The following is a 17,256-nucleotide window of genomic DNA, read 5'->3' on the forward strand; positions in this document are numbered from 1 at the left end:
TGTTTTCTTTAACATTCACGACTGCGTACCTGCAGCTCTTTTACCCCAGCTGCCATTCATTCAGTTCTCATGCTACCAACACGGAGTCAAACTGAACCTAGATTACTTTTAACCGGACTTAAATGCTGTAAGATGGTTTTTGCCATTTTTTTTTTTTTTTTTTTTTTTTTACTCCATTGTGTGGTTCTGAATAAACTTTGTATGTGACAAAGCTGAGTCACAGTATCACAGGTTGGGAACTCATACCAATACAAATTTCAAGCTTAATGTACAAGACCTTTCTTAAAACAAACAAACAAACAAACAAACAACCCTTCAGTAAGTCCTCCCTTTACTGAAGCCATAATTTACTCCCTTTAATTGATGCCATAGTGGTGGTTCCTGCATTAAAGTATGTTACCAGAGATTAGCTAAGTTGATTGTACATTCACATTCACCTACAATCATTCTACACTAGTACACTACGTTGATAACCCAAACATCTTCATGTTCCACCAGCATTGTTTTAATTCCCTCAACTCTATTCCCAGAGGAAAACAGAGGCTGTAAGGACATGAGATAACAAATCTGACTCTTAATAAGAATTCTTATTCTATAAATCATTTGCTATGCAACTGAGCACATCCCCTGTTCTCTAGGAATTGCAGTTTAATTTCTTTAATATTTATTACCATTATTTTATATTTTGTTTATGTGTGTTTTGTCTACATGAATGTCTGTGCTCTTGGAAGCAAAAGAGGGCTTAGGATCAATCCTGGAATCAGAATTACAAATGGCTATTGACCATCGTGTGAGTGATGGGAGTCGAATCTGGGTTCTCTGTAAGAGCAGCAAGTGCCCTTAACCACTGACCAGTCTCTCCAAACTGGGCTGGAGCAATTCTAAGGATCCTTTCCGTTCATATTCTATGACCAAAATCAGTCTTCTCCTACCAGTATTCTCTGACTCCCTATACTGGCAAGATGTGCCTGTCATTTTTGCTGTTGTTATCCTATTCTGAGTTACCCACATTACAGCTCCGTTTCCATCATAGAGATGAGGAGACTGCTGCTCAGAGGACGTACATAATTTGTCCAAAGCTAAGTAGCTATGGGAAGGAGTAAATGTAACTTTTCAGCAAATATGATCAAATGACATCTATAAGCTTCAAGGAATAGAAGCAAGTTCTATACCAGCTTTAATAACATAAAGAGAATTCACCTGCTGGGAAAGTATGGTGACAGCTTCTTTATGCTTTGTGTCTCTTAGGTTGACTCCATTTACTGCCAGAATAGCATCTCCAACATGTAGCCCTCCACACCTATCCGCAGGCTGTCCCGGATGGATCTCAGAGATGAGAATGGGAACACCGTGCTCCTTCCCACCCTGGCAATACAACATCAAAGGAAGTAAAATAAGTCATTTTATACTTTATAAAATGATTGCAAATCATCTTAGACACAAGACATTTTCTTAAAAATTCATTACAATAAGCAGAGAGTCTCTGTAAGAATGGGGTGAAATTTTACTCACTACCAAAAAGGCACCTCTGGGTACAATGACTAAGACGATTTGGTTTTCTGAAATCATTATAGACCCCAAAACTAAAACAGCCTAAACAACTACCATAGCCTCATTTCTTAAACATTAAAAACAAGTGATACACTAGCGTTCCACAGCACTTTGAGCCATTTTGTGGTCTCTTTCAAAGTACTTTTGTCAAATCTAAATTGTTATGTATTGTAGTGGTGAATAAGAACAGCCCCATAGGCTCATATACTGAATGCTTAGTCCCCAGGGAATAGAACCGGTTGAACCGATTAGAAGGATTAGTGTGACCTTGTCAGAATAAGTGTGTTACCAGAGGTGGGCTTTGAGTTTTCAAAAGCTCAGTATTTTTCTCTCTTGGCCTGCAGATCAGGACACAGCTCTCAGCTAATGCTGTAGTGCCATGCATGTCATGATAATGAATTAAATCTCTGAAACTATAAGTAAGCTGCAGTTAAATAGTTTCTTTTCTAAGAGTTGCCTTGGTCATGGTATCTCTTCAGAGCAATAGAAGAGTGACTAGAATATGTATAGTAAGACCAGTTACTTTATGTATAAGCAGATCCCCCTCCCCCTTTTTTTGAGACAGGGTTTTTCTACGTAGCTTTGGCTGTCCTGGAACTCAGTATGTAGATCAGTGGCCTTGAACGCACAGATACCTACCTGCTCTGCTTTCTAAGTGCTGGAATTAAAGGTATGTGTCATCACATCCAGCTTTAACCAAGATAAGTTTGCAAGAGAAGTATCAATTTCCAAAATATAAAAATATGTAATATTGAATTGAAGAAATACAATAATTGGTAGCCATCACTTTATATAGCTTATGTATGTTATTTCTACTTTAACTTTTTTCTACTTTAATTTTTAAAAATTTTAAGTATATAGGTATTTTGCCTGCATGTATGTCTTTGTATCATATTCTTGTCTGCTCCCAGTTGTATTGAAAATGTTAAACTACACTTCCTAAAGAGACATCTAAATTATAGGAAGCTTTCTTTATACACAAAAAGGTTTTATGCAAAAGTGTTGCTGCTTAAGTTTTGAAAAATTCAGTTATTTTGAGCTATATCCAGAACATTTTGTTCCCCCAGATGATGGCCCACAAAGGACCCTGTTCCTATCAGACAGTGCCATAAGGAAACAGAAGCACTACTTCTTACTGTAATAGAAATGCCAAGGCCTTCATGATCTTCCTTAAGGAGGAGAACTTTCCTAATTGGACCAACTCCCTGGCTTTTCTTCAAAGAGTCTTGATCCTTATTGCAGGGAAAAGAGAAAAAAAAAAACAAAAAAACCAGTATTATTTAGATAAATACTAAAGCAAGCAGAACTCATGTTACTAACTTGCCTTTAAAATCCATTATTAATCTTCTGGTACTGATTACAGCAGTTAAAAATGAGATGAAAATACTGATATGGTAAAATTTATGGATGATTTTTTCACCCTCTGTAAATATATATACATATATAGATATATAGATATATAGATAGATAATAAGACACTATAAAATTACCAGGAATCTATTAATAAATAAGTATCTTTAAGGAATATAGTAGTAACCATGTATCTTTACTAGAAAATATCTTTAGGGATTTATATAAATGTTAAGTGATTTTTAGAACTGACAATTTTTTATCAGCTTGAACATTAATTACTTTTTATTCCCTAGTGCTCTAAAATCTACCTGCTAAATAAAGTACCTTATTCCATTAATTGTTCTTTCTTTGACCTTCCTCGCTTGTTTTTTTAAGTTCAAACCTAACATTGTTTGCATGCTAAGCAAACACCCTGCACTTGTACTAACCCTACTCAGCTCCCTCTGGTAGCTTTGATCTTTTTCTTTCTACTCAACTCCTTTTCAACTCAGCAAGTAAATACATTCTAAGCATCTTCCAATTTTAAGATTCTGACAAACCAAATCCCCAAACCCAAAGTAAACCAAACAAAAAAAGAACCCCCTCGATTTTTCCCTTTTTTAGTTGCTATCTTCTATCCTCCACACATACTTTCTTGCCTCCTACATTGATTAAGACTTTGTCTGTAGCCTGAAATATTCTTTTGTTCACTTGTAAAAAATATTGCTGAAGCCAATGAACACTTTTTAGTCACTACTGTACTACAACCCTGAAAAGGTTGACGGGGCCAACAAGCACCCTTTGAAGCCCACTCTGATCCTCTGTTGCTCTTACCTGCTGTGCCAGGGGATCTAAGCTGACTGTACCAGGAGTCTTTCTTTGTGGTGTACTCTCTTCCTCCATACTGAGACGCCTCCTTGCCTCCTACTCCTGGTTAGTTTGTTCATGCGTCACTTGGCTACTGACTTCCATGATTTCAATGACACCAAAGAATGCAACTTGCCTAATATTTCTGCAACTCAAGACTTCTTTCCTGAGTTTCATTCATATACCCAATTGGATGGATTTCTTATAGGTCACACCCAAACCTCAGACACTACCTGTCGAGAACTGATGATGCATCTTTCCTCCCACAGACTTTCATTTTCCTGTCCTTCCTTCTTTCTTTCCTTCCTTCCTTCCTTTATTAGTTTGTTTATTTATTTTTTAGTTATTCTTTCTTTTTTTTTTCTTTCTTTTTTCTTTTCTTTTTTTTTTTTTTTTTTTTTTTTTTTTTTTTTTTGGTTTTTTTCGCGTCCTGGCTGTCCTGGAACTCACTTTGTAGATCAGGCTGGCCTCGAACTCAGAAACCTCCTGCCTCTGCCTCCCAAGTGCTGGGATTAAAGGCATGTGCCACCACCGCCCAACTCTGTTCTTCTTTTATTAATAAAATCAAAGTACACTTGGATAGCCAAAGCAAAGCTTCGATCTTCCTCTCCTTAACTATCAGTTGTGAAGAACTTAGCTCAGTCAAGGCTCCTCAATCGAATTCTCTCAAAGCTGCCCTTCCTTCCCAATGTTATTTCCCAAGTTTTTCTCATTTTTCTCCTTGGATTACCACTGTCTCTCTGAGGTAGCTGGGCACAATACCATACTATTGTGTTCACTATTTTATTTAAAAGGCTCATAACTACCAGTTTAAGACTCCTATACTTAATGTAAAATAACTCTGCTTTTCTGGCTTCTGACAGACTAGTTAGCTGATGTCACAAAGCTATTTGACATATGCTTCCTCACTCTGATACACTGCCACACCAACTACTGTGTCCCCCTTATAACCTGTTTCTCAGACCTAGTGGACTCAAAATTAATACGGAGTATCAGGCTCTAGAAGACAGTGACATATCTATGCACTGTGACCCTGTTCCTCACTATGTGCTATTATTCTTCTTATAACAACTTTTGTGGAGGTAGCGGATTATTTTACTGTTTAAGGCTGTGGTGGTTTGAATGAGAATGGCTCATATGTTTAAAAGTTTGGTTCCCAGTTGGTAGACTGTAAAGGAGGGATTAGGAGGTGTGGCCTTGCCGCTCTCTGCTTGCTGTCTTTGGGTCAGCTACTATTCCAGTGCCATGCCTGCCTGCCCACCCTGGTGCTCCTCATCATGGTGCTCACAGACTCTGTGAACAAGCCCCCATCAAATGCTTCCTTTTGTAAGTTGCCTTGAACACAGTTCTTCACCACAGCAACAGAACAACAGTAACTAACATAAAGGTCATGTGCAACTGGTATGAAAATATGGGACCCACTGGGGGAAAGTCTGCTTCATATATTGAACTGTTATGGTTAAAGTCTATGTTATCTAATAAGGATTTACCAAAGCTCCTGTACAGTGGTGGCTATGACATGGAAAACTGAATACAGACTTCAAATTCTATCCTAATTGGAGGCCAAATAAATGTAAATATTATTTCAGAATCTGTGTTTGGAGGGAGGTACCAAAAAGTTCCTTGAAAACTTCTCCCAAATATAACTTATCACAGGTAAGTTTATAACAAATTTAAGCACACTCAATCATGACACAGGAAAAAATTGAAATATAACCTAAAGTACAGCAATATGTGTTTGCTGGATAGGGCTGTTCAAAGAAACACCACTCTTACAAAAGTCTGAAAAACAACCAAAATTCCTTTGGATAACTGAACCTTTTAAGTACGTAACTACTGTAATTAAGCCAAACTTCCTTTTCCCTCATTAAATAAAAGTTTCAAACACTAATAGAAGGAAAGAGAGAACAGAGCAGAGGAGATGAAGCCAGGAAGAGGCTGAGTGGGAGCAAGGACGTACATGGCCTGGGGGTGCTTGCATGGGCCGCTTCAAGTCGTTGCGCCCTCTGCAGGCTCTGATGACTGTTTTGTGGCGATGCAAATGTATTTCAGCTTCTAACTGGTTCCAGAGCTTATCGTGAGCAGGTCCCTTCATATCCCGTCCCAGTAATTGTATTTGTTGGACCCTTCACATGAGCAAAAGAGAGTAGTTTAAATTAAGCTTATACATTTAGATAATTCAAAAGAATTACTAACTTAAGTAGCTGTTGAATACAGTTTAATTGGTAACAAACCTAATACTTCTGTCTTTCTCAATGTCTCTCAGATTTGTACAACTAAACTGAAAGGGACAGATAATCTTTTATGGGGAAAAAAAGCTAAATGTTTTTAAAAAGAAATAAATGAGAACTCCTTTAATTATATATTTAATTTAAATATACCTAGAAAAACATTTTTTTGAGACTAATGGCAATATGTTTTATCTCTTATATAACTGAATTCAGTGCACTATTAAATAGAAGCAGTTAGATAACAATGACCATATTAAAAGTTTTTTTAAAGTGATTAAGTAAAAAAAAAAATCATCGGAAATTTGTATTTCAAAATGATAAAAGTTATTTGCTTGAGGGCCAGAGAGATGACTCAGTGGTTGGGAGCACTTGAAGCTCTTGAGGAGGACCCAGGCTCAGTTCCCAGTACCCGCATGATGACTCACAACCATCTGTAACTCTCATTTCAGGGGATCTCATCCCCCTCTTCTGACCTCCCAAGGCCCTGAATACACAAGGTGTATATACAACACATGGGCAAAACACTCGCACGTGTAAAATTTCAAAGTCTAAAAATAATTTAGAAAAACCTTGGCTTCATCTCAATTTTTAATAGAATATTAAAATGAGTATAGAATGATTTGATACTAGCACATCATCAAAGTTTGTGACTAACTCACCTAACAAGATTAAAGCCAGAAAACGGGGCCAGAAAAGATCAAAGAATTCCTTACTGCTGGTCACATGAGCACCTGTTGCAGAGTCAAGGCAGGAAATTACAGAAAAGCACTGCTCTGCAGAGTTTCAGGCATCTCACTGTAAGTTAATATTAGCTTGTACGTGTGGATAAGAAACATCTGCGCTAAACAATGCTGCTGATATTAAGCCAACACTGTTAACCTATAGCTATGTATAAAAATCAGGGTGAACCCGTTTCAGTCATAAGAGATGAGTCAAGCAGAGCCACTTTACACACCTGCCGGCCAGCTCCTTATCCAAGTACTTGGCCGCCAACCTCGCCCCATAAACTTCAGCCTGGAGAACAGCTATGTGCCTGCGAAGAGCCTCGTTCTCCTTCCTTAGTAGCTTCACTTCAGCTTCAAGTCGAGCTTCTTTTACCTTTTCTGTTTTATTTGCTTCAAGTTCTCTTTCCTATTGCAATTTTAAGACCACAATTTTATGACAATGTCTTTATGATTCTATAGCCAGGAGACTATGCTCCTTAAAAATACACATAAGCTCAGCATACAAAACAAACAATGAAAACATGGGAAATAGAATTGGAACACAATGGATCTAATTATTTGTTTTATTTTTGTATTTGTGTGTGTGTGTGTGTGTGTGTGTGTGTGTGTGTGTCTGTATCTGAGTCTGCATATGTACCACATGTGTGTGGTCTGTCCATGGATGCCAGAGAACAGACTGGGTCCCTTGGAGCTGCAGTTACAGGTGGCTGTGAGCAGGCTGATGGGGATGCTAGGTCCTCTGGAAGGACAGCAAGTGCCCTTAACTGTTAAGCCATCTCTTTAGATGATAATTCTTTGTTTTTTGAGATAAAACCTTGTTTCAGGCTGGCCTGGAACTATATATATATATCTCAGGCAAGCCCTGATCCTGCAATCCTGCATCTATCTCTCTTGTGCTAGGATTATCGATATAGAAAAAAAGTCCAGCTGGATTTCCTTCTTTAAAATGAGGAAAACAATGTCTCAGACCTTCCTTTGAATACCTGCATAACACGCTGTTTACTGACATTGAGAGAAGCAAGAACAATCTTCTTTTTTTAAAAAATTTATTTATTTATTTATTATATGTAAGTACACTGTAGCTGTCTTCAAACACTCCAGAAGAGGGCATGAGATTTCATTATGGATGGTTGTGAGCCACCATGTGGTTGCTGGGATTTGAACTCAGGACCTTTGGAAGACCAGTCGGCGCTCTTAACCGCTGAGCCATCTCACCAGCCCCAAGAACAATCTTCTTTAAGCAGGACACTGAGTCTACTTTCTAAAAATGACTTTAGAAACCAGACTAATATAAAAATGATAAGCCACATGCAGCAGCTCATGACAGCAAGACTACACTCAGGCAGCTGACGGGGGAAGGATGCTCCTGGTCACCCTGGCTACACAGAGTTCCAGGTTAGCATTTACCCACTGGACCACCTACAGTCCCATTCTAGGCTTTCAGAAAACACTGTACAGGCATGCATGAAGAACCTGTCGTTAGAGCTTGATTTTAAGAGAACATCTACTCCCTTTTGCCACCTATGAAGTAAAATAGTCATACATTTTCAGCTCTCATAAAAGGAGCCATCTTCAGCCTTCTATGTGAATCTACAGGTATTAGAGGACATAATCTCAGGATCATCACCATTACATTTTTATTTTAAGTTCACAAGAATTAATGTTCAGTTTTCTCAGTGTTTATACAGTGTGTTTATGCTCACAGACCATGGGTTCAGGGTCCAAGTATAAAGTGGGCAGCTTCAAGTCAAAGCAGAGTGCAAAATGGAAGGCACAAAGTCTTGCCCAAAGAAAGGCAAATTCCAAATCACATGCTCACTGCGTGTGGCCAAGCACACGTCTTCTGAGAGTTGACTAGAGTCCCACAGCTCTGAATCAAAACCAACGAAAGGCATCACACTAGCATTTATCCTGAGTACGCTGCTCTTGCTGACTTACTGACCCACAGAAATCCAGCGCTTAGGAAAATATGGTTATATTTCCACACACATTTCATGGGCTCTAGCCATACCAGCAACTTGACTGAGCTTCATTCCCAGCCTAAAAACCTAGATTTCTTTGGTGTATAGGTATAGAAATATTACTGTACTGAGCTAATAAAATCTCAGATGCTTATGAGGCCACCGCTTCCTTTTAGTACTTCAGACTCCTAAAGAATCTGACAGTTGCTGAAACTTACAACTCACACATGAAGCCAGTCAGCCATGGTGATGCACACACACCTTTAACCCTATTACTTAGGGGGCAGATCTCTGTGAGTTCAAGGACAGTCTGCCATTAAAAAAACAAAAAAAAATTGTTGGGCTGGAGAGACGGCTCAGAGGTTAAGAGTGCTGGCTGTCCTTCCAAAGGTGCTGAGTTCAATTTCCAGCACCCCACGTGGTAGCTCATAACCATCTATAATGAGATCTGGTGCCCTCTCTTCTGGCATGCAGGCATACATGCACACAGAACACTGTATACATAATAAATCTTTAAATAAAAAATATACAAACAAGAATATGATTAAGGCAATTGAAGAGAATTACTTTAAGATTTAAAGATAATTCGTAAGGTTGTTCCCTGGTTAACCTTTTGTATTAGGTAATAAGCAAAGATAATTCGTAAGGTTGTTCCCTGGTTAACCTTTTGTATTAGGTAATTAATAAGCAAGTTTATTTCCAGCTTTAGACTGATGTTTCTTCAGAACTGCTAAAGTTCTAAGCTGACTGGAATCTGATTGGCTTGGGATAATGGGAAATACACTAAGAATTTATATATTGTTATTGTCTAAAATACTTTCTGGTAAAACATTTAAAACCCAGTGTTTTTACGACTACACCATCATTTTCACAGCCGCCGAGAGGTCCTAACACATGCAATGGATGAAGGAGTCTGCATGCACACTCTCGTAATGGGAACAAGTTCAAACAAACTTGAAAGGGCAAAACCCAGGTCTGTTTACTGCATCCTCAATACCCTCATGTGGGTATTTTTGCCAAAGTATAAGTGGAAAAAAGTTACAAGTCCCAGAAGTTGTCAAAATTGATGGGCTCTGCAAACAATGGCTGTAAGTCACAAATGAAAGGTAAGTCTTTAGGCACATGCAGTGAGAAAAGCACAACGGGCACCCCCCCTTTCAGGTATCTGAAGCCTGAAAACTGGCATTAACATCCCTGCCAAATACAAAGTGTGACAACAGCTAATACATAAAACACCAGAGCATTTCAGCAGGACACGTTAAAGCAAGAGAAACGACAGACTTACCAGATCCTCCACAGAGTGGACAGACTTCAGATACAAGAAAAAAGTTTTATAATTAGAAAACCATCAAACAAACAAATTATCTAGTGGTATTATCATTACAAGGAAAATTTCCACATGTTGAATATCAGTTGGGTAGAGCTCATTCTCACAAATATATTTGCAAATCTATAAACAAGTTATAATGCTACACTAAAAATTTTACAGTTAAAATTAGTCAATACAATTGGGCCAATATTTATTTCTCTATAGCATCTATTAAAAGCTAAGGAACTCTTTTCTAATGAAAATGAAAAATGCTTTTCAATGTTAACATCACATAGCTTGTCTTAGTTAGGGTTCTCTAGAGTCAACAGAACTTATAGGATGTCTGTTAACACAGATCCACGCCCTTTAGTTTATAAGGACCTGAGGAGAAGATAAATGCTGAAGTGGAGTCCAATGTACATATAAGCATCAAATAAAATTAAGTAAAACTTAAACATGTCCTACACTCATCACACCAACACTGCTGTCTCATGACCTCTCTCTCCTAAGCTTTATCTTTCTTACTGCTGACATCACATATTTAGCCAAATGTCTGGCACACAGACTACACTTAATCCACAGGTTGAATTGAAACAAGTCTTACAATTTTGTTGTCTACTTAAATAACAGTTTTAATTAAGATGGTTATGGCTAATTAGAGGGAACTCATAATGAAATATACAGATATGACATAATGTTCAGTAGCAGCAGAAATGCTTACATTCTACCGAGAGCTAGGAAACTTGACGGCACTTAACTATACTGTCCCGTTCTCAGTATTACCAGCACTTCGATTTTTACCAAGATATACAGACTAACACATACCTAGGGCTAAATGAAGGAGGGGCTGACAAAAATTACTAAGGAGATTTAGTCATTGAACCTTGTTTGACAAAGGCCAATACAGTTAAGAAGAACATTTCTGTCCCCCTTTAGATTCTTCCTGTTCCTAACTAGACACAGACAGGAGGAAATCCCAAGGCTGGAACTATAGCCAATACATATGTATGTCAGAATACAGCCAAACAAGAACCTTAGCTCCTAGTACATATACAGTGGCTGCATCAGTTTTGAGATGCCTGTCTCAGGCAAAACTATTCAAGAACAATCTCAATGCTACTCAGGATTTCTGCTACAGCAGCTGAATTGACTCCAACAGATAGCAGAACAAACACTTGTTTATGTTATATCTCTAATAGCCTTTACATATATTTATACAAATATCTGAAAATAGACTATTTTCTATTCTATCAGATGGATATTGATCTTATCAGATGCTATTGGTGACTATGACCATAAACTTTCTATTGCTTGAACTTTTACCATGAACTCATTTTGTAATTGTTAACTCCATTCGGAATCACCTCTCCATCCACCAACACAAACACAAGTGCATGTTCTGCATTACTTACCAATTTTGCCTTGATGGCCCCAGAGTCAACACTTTGACCAGTCTTGGCATGAAGTTGAAGCTGAGTGGAGTGCAGCTGTAAAAGCTGCTCGTGGACTTCTTTCTCCAAAACAACTTTCTCTGCTTGACTCTCTGTCAATTCCGATCGCAGATCCACCAACTGTGCCTTATAAAGCAACAAAAAAATTAAGGGTACTTAATTTTCTTCATTATTATTCAAGAAACGACAAAGAGATAATCAATCCTTGAGATGAAAACCTAAACACTAACTGACCAAATTATCCATCTAAACCGACAGCAGGTCTGTCGAGACAGATGTTCAGTGGGTAAAAGCACATGCTGCTTTGATCCTTAGGACTCAATGTGTACACACAAATAAGTAAATAAAAATGTAATAAAAAGTGAAACTGACCAGAAACCAAGTGTGACGAACATAAGTGGCAAGAGAACTCTATTATAAATGTCTTCTACTAACACAGGTTACTTCCATTTTACATGGCTCACATTCACAAACCCTTTATCTTCAAAGTAGAATTACAGAAGTGTGGGATACAGAGTCACCTTCCTGATTCAGATAGTATGTATCACAGTGGTCCACTAACATGAACAACATGTTAGTGGGGTTCTGTCTTCAACACAGAAACTATCAGCCTACATTAGGCTTCTTAAACTTTGCCCATTGGCAACATTCACTCATTCAAATGGTTTCTAGTCCAAGCTGCCTTGAACTGGCTATGCAGTGAGGATGAGTCCGAACTTCTGATCCTTCTGCCTCCATCCCCTGGGTGCTCAGACTGGAGGTGTGTGCCCATGCTCTATTTATGAGTGCCTAGGGGCTGAATCCTGGTCCTCATGCATGCTTAGGTAATTCCTCTATCCACTGAACTGCACCACCTGCCTCTTTTTCTTTAAATTTCCATCATGTATATCCCCGTACATGGCTCTGTGTCACATAAAGACATTTTCCTAAAGTACGTATTTTATCACAAGCTTATGCCTGCCCTCCACTTCTCTAGCTTTCATTTTCTTATAACCCTTTCCACTGGATTTCTTCACAACCCTAGTCACATAGTTATATAAAATAAATATACAAACACTTCCTAATAAATAAATTTATTTAAAAACAATATGATTTAGCATTTCTTAAAGATCAAAAATAATTTGCATAACAATGTATGCTTTTTTATTTTTACATAGTTCTTAACTGAGATGTAATACTATAAGACACAAGTAGTATATACTTAAGCTTAACTTATAGTACATGGGCCGGCCTCATGTGGTTGAAGACAGCTATGAATGCAGTTCAACACAAAATGGTAAACTTACCTAAAACATAAGGTTGTTTTTGTTGTTGCTGCTGTTTTTTGCAACTTGATTACACGGTTCTCAATTGTGAACTTTATAGATGACAACATGTCTGTCACAAGGTTGTCCAAACCTTAGGTAAAGCACCTTCAACATTTTCCAGAATTGATCAATATTTTGATTTGACAACTGTCAATGCAGAGACTGAGGTTCTGCATGCAGAAATATGCTCAGGACTATTTTGGAAGCTGTTGGAAATTCTTTCCTAATCCCAAGTCAAATTACATTTAACAATAGAAAAATTAATAATAATTACTATTGCTTTTAAGATTTATTTTCATTATGTGTGTGGTCTAGATGTGTACATGTCACATACCTGATGAAGCCAGAAAGTATTGGATTCCCTGGAGCTATGATCTACCTGACGTGGGTGCCAGGAATTGAATCTGGGTCATCTGAAAGAGCCGCTAGTGCTCTTAAACATTGAGCCATCTTTCCAGCCTCCAAAATACTTATCTGCTTATCCGTATGCATGCAAATGTCTGCGTGAGTGCTGCAACCAGGGTGTGCAGGTCAGAGGACAACCTTGGGTGTTGGCCCTCCTAACCTTGACCTTGAGGTTCAGTGCCTCTTGCTTGCTGTTGCATTGTATATTCCAGGATATCTACCCTCAAGCTTCTGGGGAATTCTCCTGCCTCTGTCTCACACCTCACATTATAAACACATACCACTATCATTGGTTCAAGGGATCTAAACTCCACTTGTGAGGCTTACAGCAAGTGCTTTTACCTGTTGAGCCATCTCCTTGGCTCAACATTTTTTTTAAAGAAACTAAAGTCAGAAAGTCAAAAGAGCAATTTTTGAGCTCTAACATTCCAATACAATGTAACCCAAGGATATACTAATGTGAGCTTTACATTCTGAAGAATGATGAGAAAATGGTGTCTTCATTTTCTGTAAGCTATACATATCTGTAAGAACAGGAGACTGTATATGCTGTAAGAACATATCACTCATAACCTGCATTTTAGCCTGCATGCTTCAGTCATCAGTACTGTGTGTTGCAACAGTGTGCACAGTGTAAAATGCATGTGGACTCAGAACCAAGGCCACTGTAAGGGTATGTGATACAAGGGCAGGTCCTGACAGAACACCTTCGATTCAGTATGTGTTTGGTTTTGAATTAACTTTTGGTTGCTGCACATTCAGAAACCTTTTTCCTGTTCTCCAATATTTTGGGACCCTCACATTCAGTTGCATGACCTCATTTTAGGAAGTTGTGGTATTTTTTGTTTGTTTTTTTGTCAGAAAATGACCCTTTGTCCTGTGTAGCAATTATTTTAAGGGCCAAGTGCTGAGATCACAGTGAGCCTGAACATCAGAGCTGACTGCAAGTTCTCAGTTAGAGCAGAGACCCAGGAGGGCTTACTCATTCCACCAAAGCTTTCCATTTCGGCACAGCCGACACTGCTTTACCACTGTGAACTGCATATGGCCCTTATGTTTGCTCTGCCCAGCTAGCCAGCGCCTGCGCTCTTCTTTCCTAGTCAACTCAAAAGAATTTTAAACTTTAACTTTCAATTTAAAAATTGAAAGGCCAGAGAACTATACTGTCACAGAAAAAAGCAAATGTAGGTAGATCATACAGAACTAGCTCAGCTCCAAGGGAAGTCAACTTATAGCAACAGCAATCTGCTGCCATGGTAATTTTATAAATGGAAATAAAGGATTTTATAACGTTAGACACATTATTAGGAAGACTTGCGGCATTGTGCAATATATTCAAGAATAAAGTATAAAACAAAACAAAAACCTTTCTGAAGTGAAGCCACTGATGCAAATGATTAAGATTCAGATAACAGCTTACTTAGGAGGGAAGAAGGCAGGTCTCAGATATGCTGATCTTGGTGGCAATCACAGAACTGTCCCATCAGAGCACCAGAAAGAAAGAAGTACAAAGCCGAGGCTTGCACTGGGTCTAGGAGCAGATACACATTAGTACCCCAACACAAAGGTACATGGAGAAGAGACTGCCAGAGACTGGGGTTTGGGAAATTACTTGTTAGGGATGGTTGGAGAGGGAAAAGAAAAAAAAAGATACTGTACAAGTTCATCAAATCAGAATGTGTAATGACAAACATACTGTCCCATGTGATGGTTAGTGTTAATTGCTAACTTGACAGAATTCAGAATTACCTGAGGAGTGTGTGATCACGCGTGTGCGCATGATCTTGATTATGTTAATTCATGTGGGAGGACCATCATAATAGTAGGTGAGCCATTCTCTGGGGAGAGGAGCTTACAGAGTGTAAAACCAAGCAACCAAGCAGAGCGCTGCACCCAAGCATTTACTGCTCTCTGCTTCTAGACGACGGACGCAATGCAACCAGCTGTCTCAAGCCCCTCCTGTTAGGACTGCCCTCTGACGGACTATAACATGGAACTGTGATGCAGACAAGAGCCTTTCTTCCTTAAGTTGCTTCTGCCAGAGAAGACATTTTTAATTTTTATTGTGCTTATTATTAGAAGTATCAGAAGGTATAGCCATGTGGAGGTCAGAGGAAAACTTTGTCCAGTTGTTTCTCTCCTCTACTTGGACATGAATTCTAGGATAGAACGTAGTCAGCTCTTCTGGCTTGTGCTGTACCCAGTGAGGCTTTTTTGTTGCTGCTACTGTTTTTAGAGCTGATATAGCTCTGGCTGGTTTGGGACCACAAGAAGACTAGGCTGGTCCTGAATTCACAGAGTTTCACCTGTCCCTACCCCCTCCCCAAGTGCTGAGATTATAGGCTGTGGCCCCATGTGTGGCTCCTGTCAGCTTATTTTATTACAGGAAAGAAACAGAAGGGACAGAAAAGAAACCAAGACACTGTTTCATTCTTTCCTTCCTGTAGACGCCTCCTAAACTCAGGCCTTCGCATTCTCTGTTGTCGTCACTGTTCGTGGTGCTAAGGCTAGAACCCAGGGGCCTTGGTTATGTTAGGCAAACACTCTTAACACTGAGCTCCATCCCCAGCGATCCCTTCCTTTTTATAACAATTTTATTCAGTATAGCTTACATCAGAGCAATGCACAAATAACATACCAGCAAAAATAAGTGTATCTATTTAATGAGCACACAATTTTTAAAAAGGAGTGGTGTTTCTTTCTTGTTTGTTTGTTTTGTTTTCCGAGACAGGGTTTCTCTGTATAGCCCTGGCTATCCTGGAACTCACTCTGTAGACCAGGCTGGCCTTGAACTCAGAAATCCACCTGCCTCTGCCTCCCAAGTGCTGGGATTAAAGGTGTGCGCCACCACACCCGGCTCAAGAGTGGTGTTTCTTTAATGTTATACAAATGCAAATGTAGTGTACATTGTCTGGTCTTTTGCATCAAGAGTGTTTAAGATTCACTTACAGTATATGTTCATTCTATGTGGTTTTCACTAAGACACAATTTGTCAATTTCTTTGACTTTCAGGGGTACCCCTTTGGGTGATAAACATGATACTGATAAAAACTGCCTGTCAATTGCTAAATATTAAATCTACTTTTCTTGATTGTATCTGGGAGGAAAAGTCTGGGTTATAAAATGGAAAGTTGCTTTGTGATTGGTTCTAAGATACTTGTAAATGCCAAGTTCCTGAATGCTCTCAAGTCCCTTACACAAAATGACAATATTTACATATAACCTTTGTACTCCATATACCTTAAAGCTCTAGATTACTTATGTAAATGCTAGGAAAATAATTGTCATAGTATACTTTTTATTTTTCTTTTAAATAAACTTTATTATTTAAAACCAAAACAATACAAACAAATCAAAACATCACGCATCCAAATTAACCAGACTCAGTCTACACAACTGAATGAACTTAACTGTTCTATATCCGACAGAGGGCTAATATCTAATATATACAAAGAACTCAAGAAGTTAGACTCCAGAGAACCAAATAACCCTATTAAAAAATGGGGAACAGAGCTAAACAGAGAATTCTTAAGAGGTGTGTAGCAATGGGGGATGGGGGATGGGGAACTGGGGGTAGCAACCAGAAAGTCCCAGATGCCAGGAAAGCAAGAGCCTCCCAGGACCCCATGGAGACAACATTAGCTAAAATACCCACAAAGGGGAAGGAAAACCTGTCGAGAGACCATATCCAGAAGTTAGGCATGTTCCTCCCCACCCCCACCCCGGTTGAGGGATGGGGCCACCCACTCATCTCCAAAAGTTTAACACAGAATTGCTCCTGTCTAAAGGAAATACAGGGGCAAAGAATAGAACATAAACTGAAGGAAAGGCCATCTAGAGACTGCCTCACCTGGGGATCCATCCTACATGCAGACACCAAACCCAGACACTACTGCAGATGCCAAGAAGTGCTTGCTGACAGGAGCCTGATACAGCTCTCTCCTGAGAGGCTCTGCCAGATCCTGACCAATACAGATGCTCACAGCCAACCATCAGACTGAGCATAATGGAGGAGTTAGGGGAAGGACCGAAGGAGCTGAAGAGGCCTTATCTGGCATCTATGGGAGGGGAGGGCCTTGGTCCTGTGAAGGCTTGATGCCCAATGTAGAGGAATGCT

General features: G+C 39.0%; 1 protein-coding gene across 2 annotated transcripts in view; it reads right to left on the bottom strand.

Moving 5' to 3' along the window:
* Gopc (golgi associated PDZ and coiled-coil motif containing) overlaps window positions 1-17,256 on the bottom strand; it is a 44,324-nt gene that overhangs the window by 9,495 nt on the left and 17,573 nt on the right. Inside the window, exons 2-7 of one of the 2 annotated variants that reach the window (XM_021204676.2) lie at window positions 11,389-11,553; window positions 9,953-9,976; window positions 6,937-7,112; window positions 5,711-5,876; window positions 2,688-2,783; window positions 1,201-1,365 (exon numbers count right to left, since the gene is read on the bottom strand). In XM_021204676.2, the coding sequence (XP_021060335.1) occupies window positions 1,201-1,365; window positions 2,688-2,783; window positions 5,711-5,876; window positions 6,937-7,112; window positions 9,953-9,976; window positions 11,389-11,553 (792 nt within the window). The remainder of the gene's footprint in view (window positions 1-1,200; window positions 1,366-2,687; window positions 2,784-5,710; window positions 5,877-6,936; window positions 7,113-9,952; window positions 9,977-11,388; window positions 11,554-17,256) is intronic. The other variant, XM_021204677.1, reaches the window with a different exon arrangement.

This window comes from Mus pahari, chromosome 9, assembly GCF_900095145.1.
Source record: "Mus pahari chromosome 9, PAHARI_EIJ_v1.1, whole genome shotgun sequence".
Classification (NCBI taxonomy): Eukaryota; Metazoa; Chordata; class Mammalia; order Rodentia; family Muridae; genus Mus; species Mus pahari.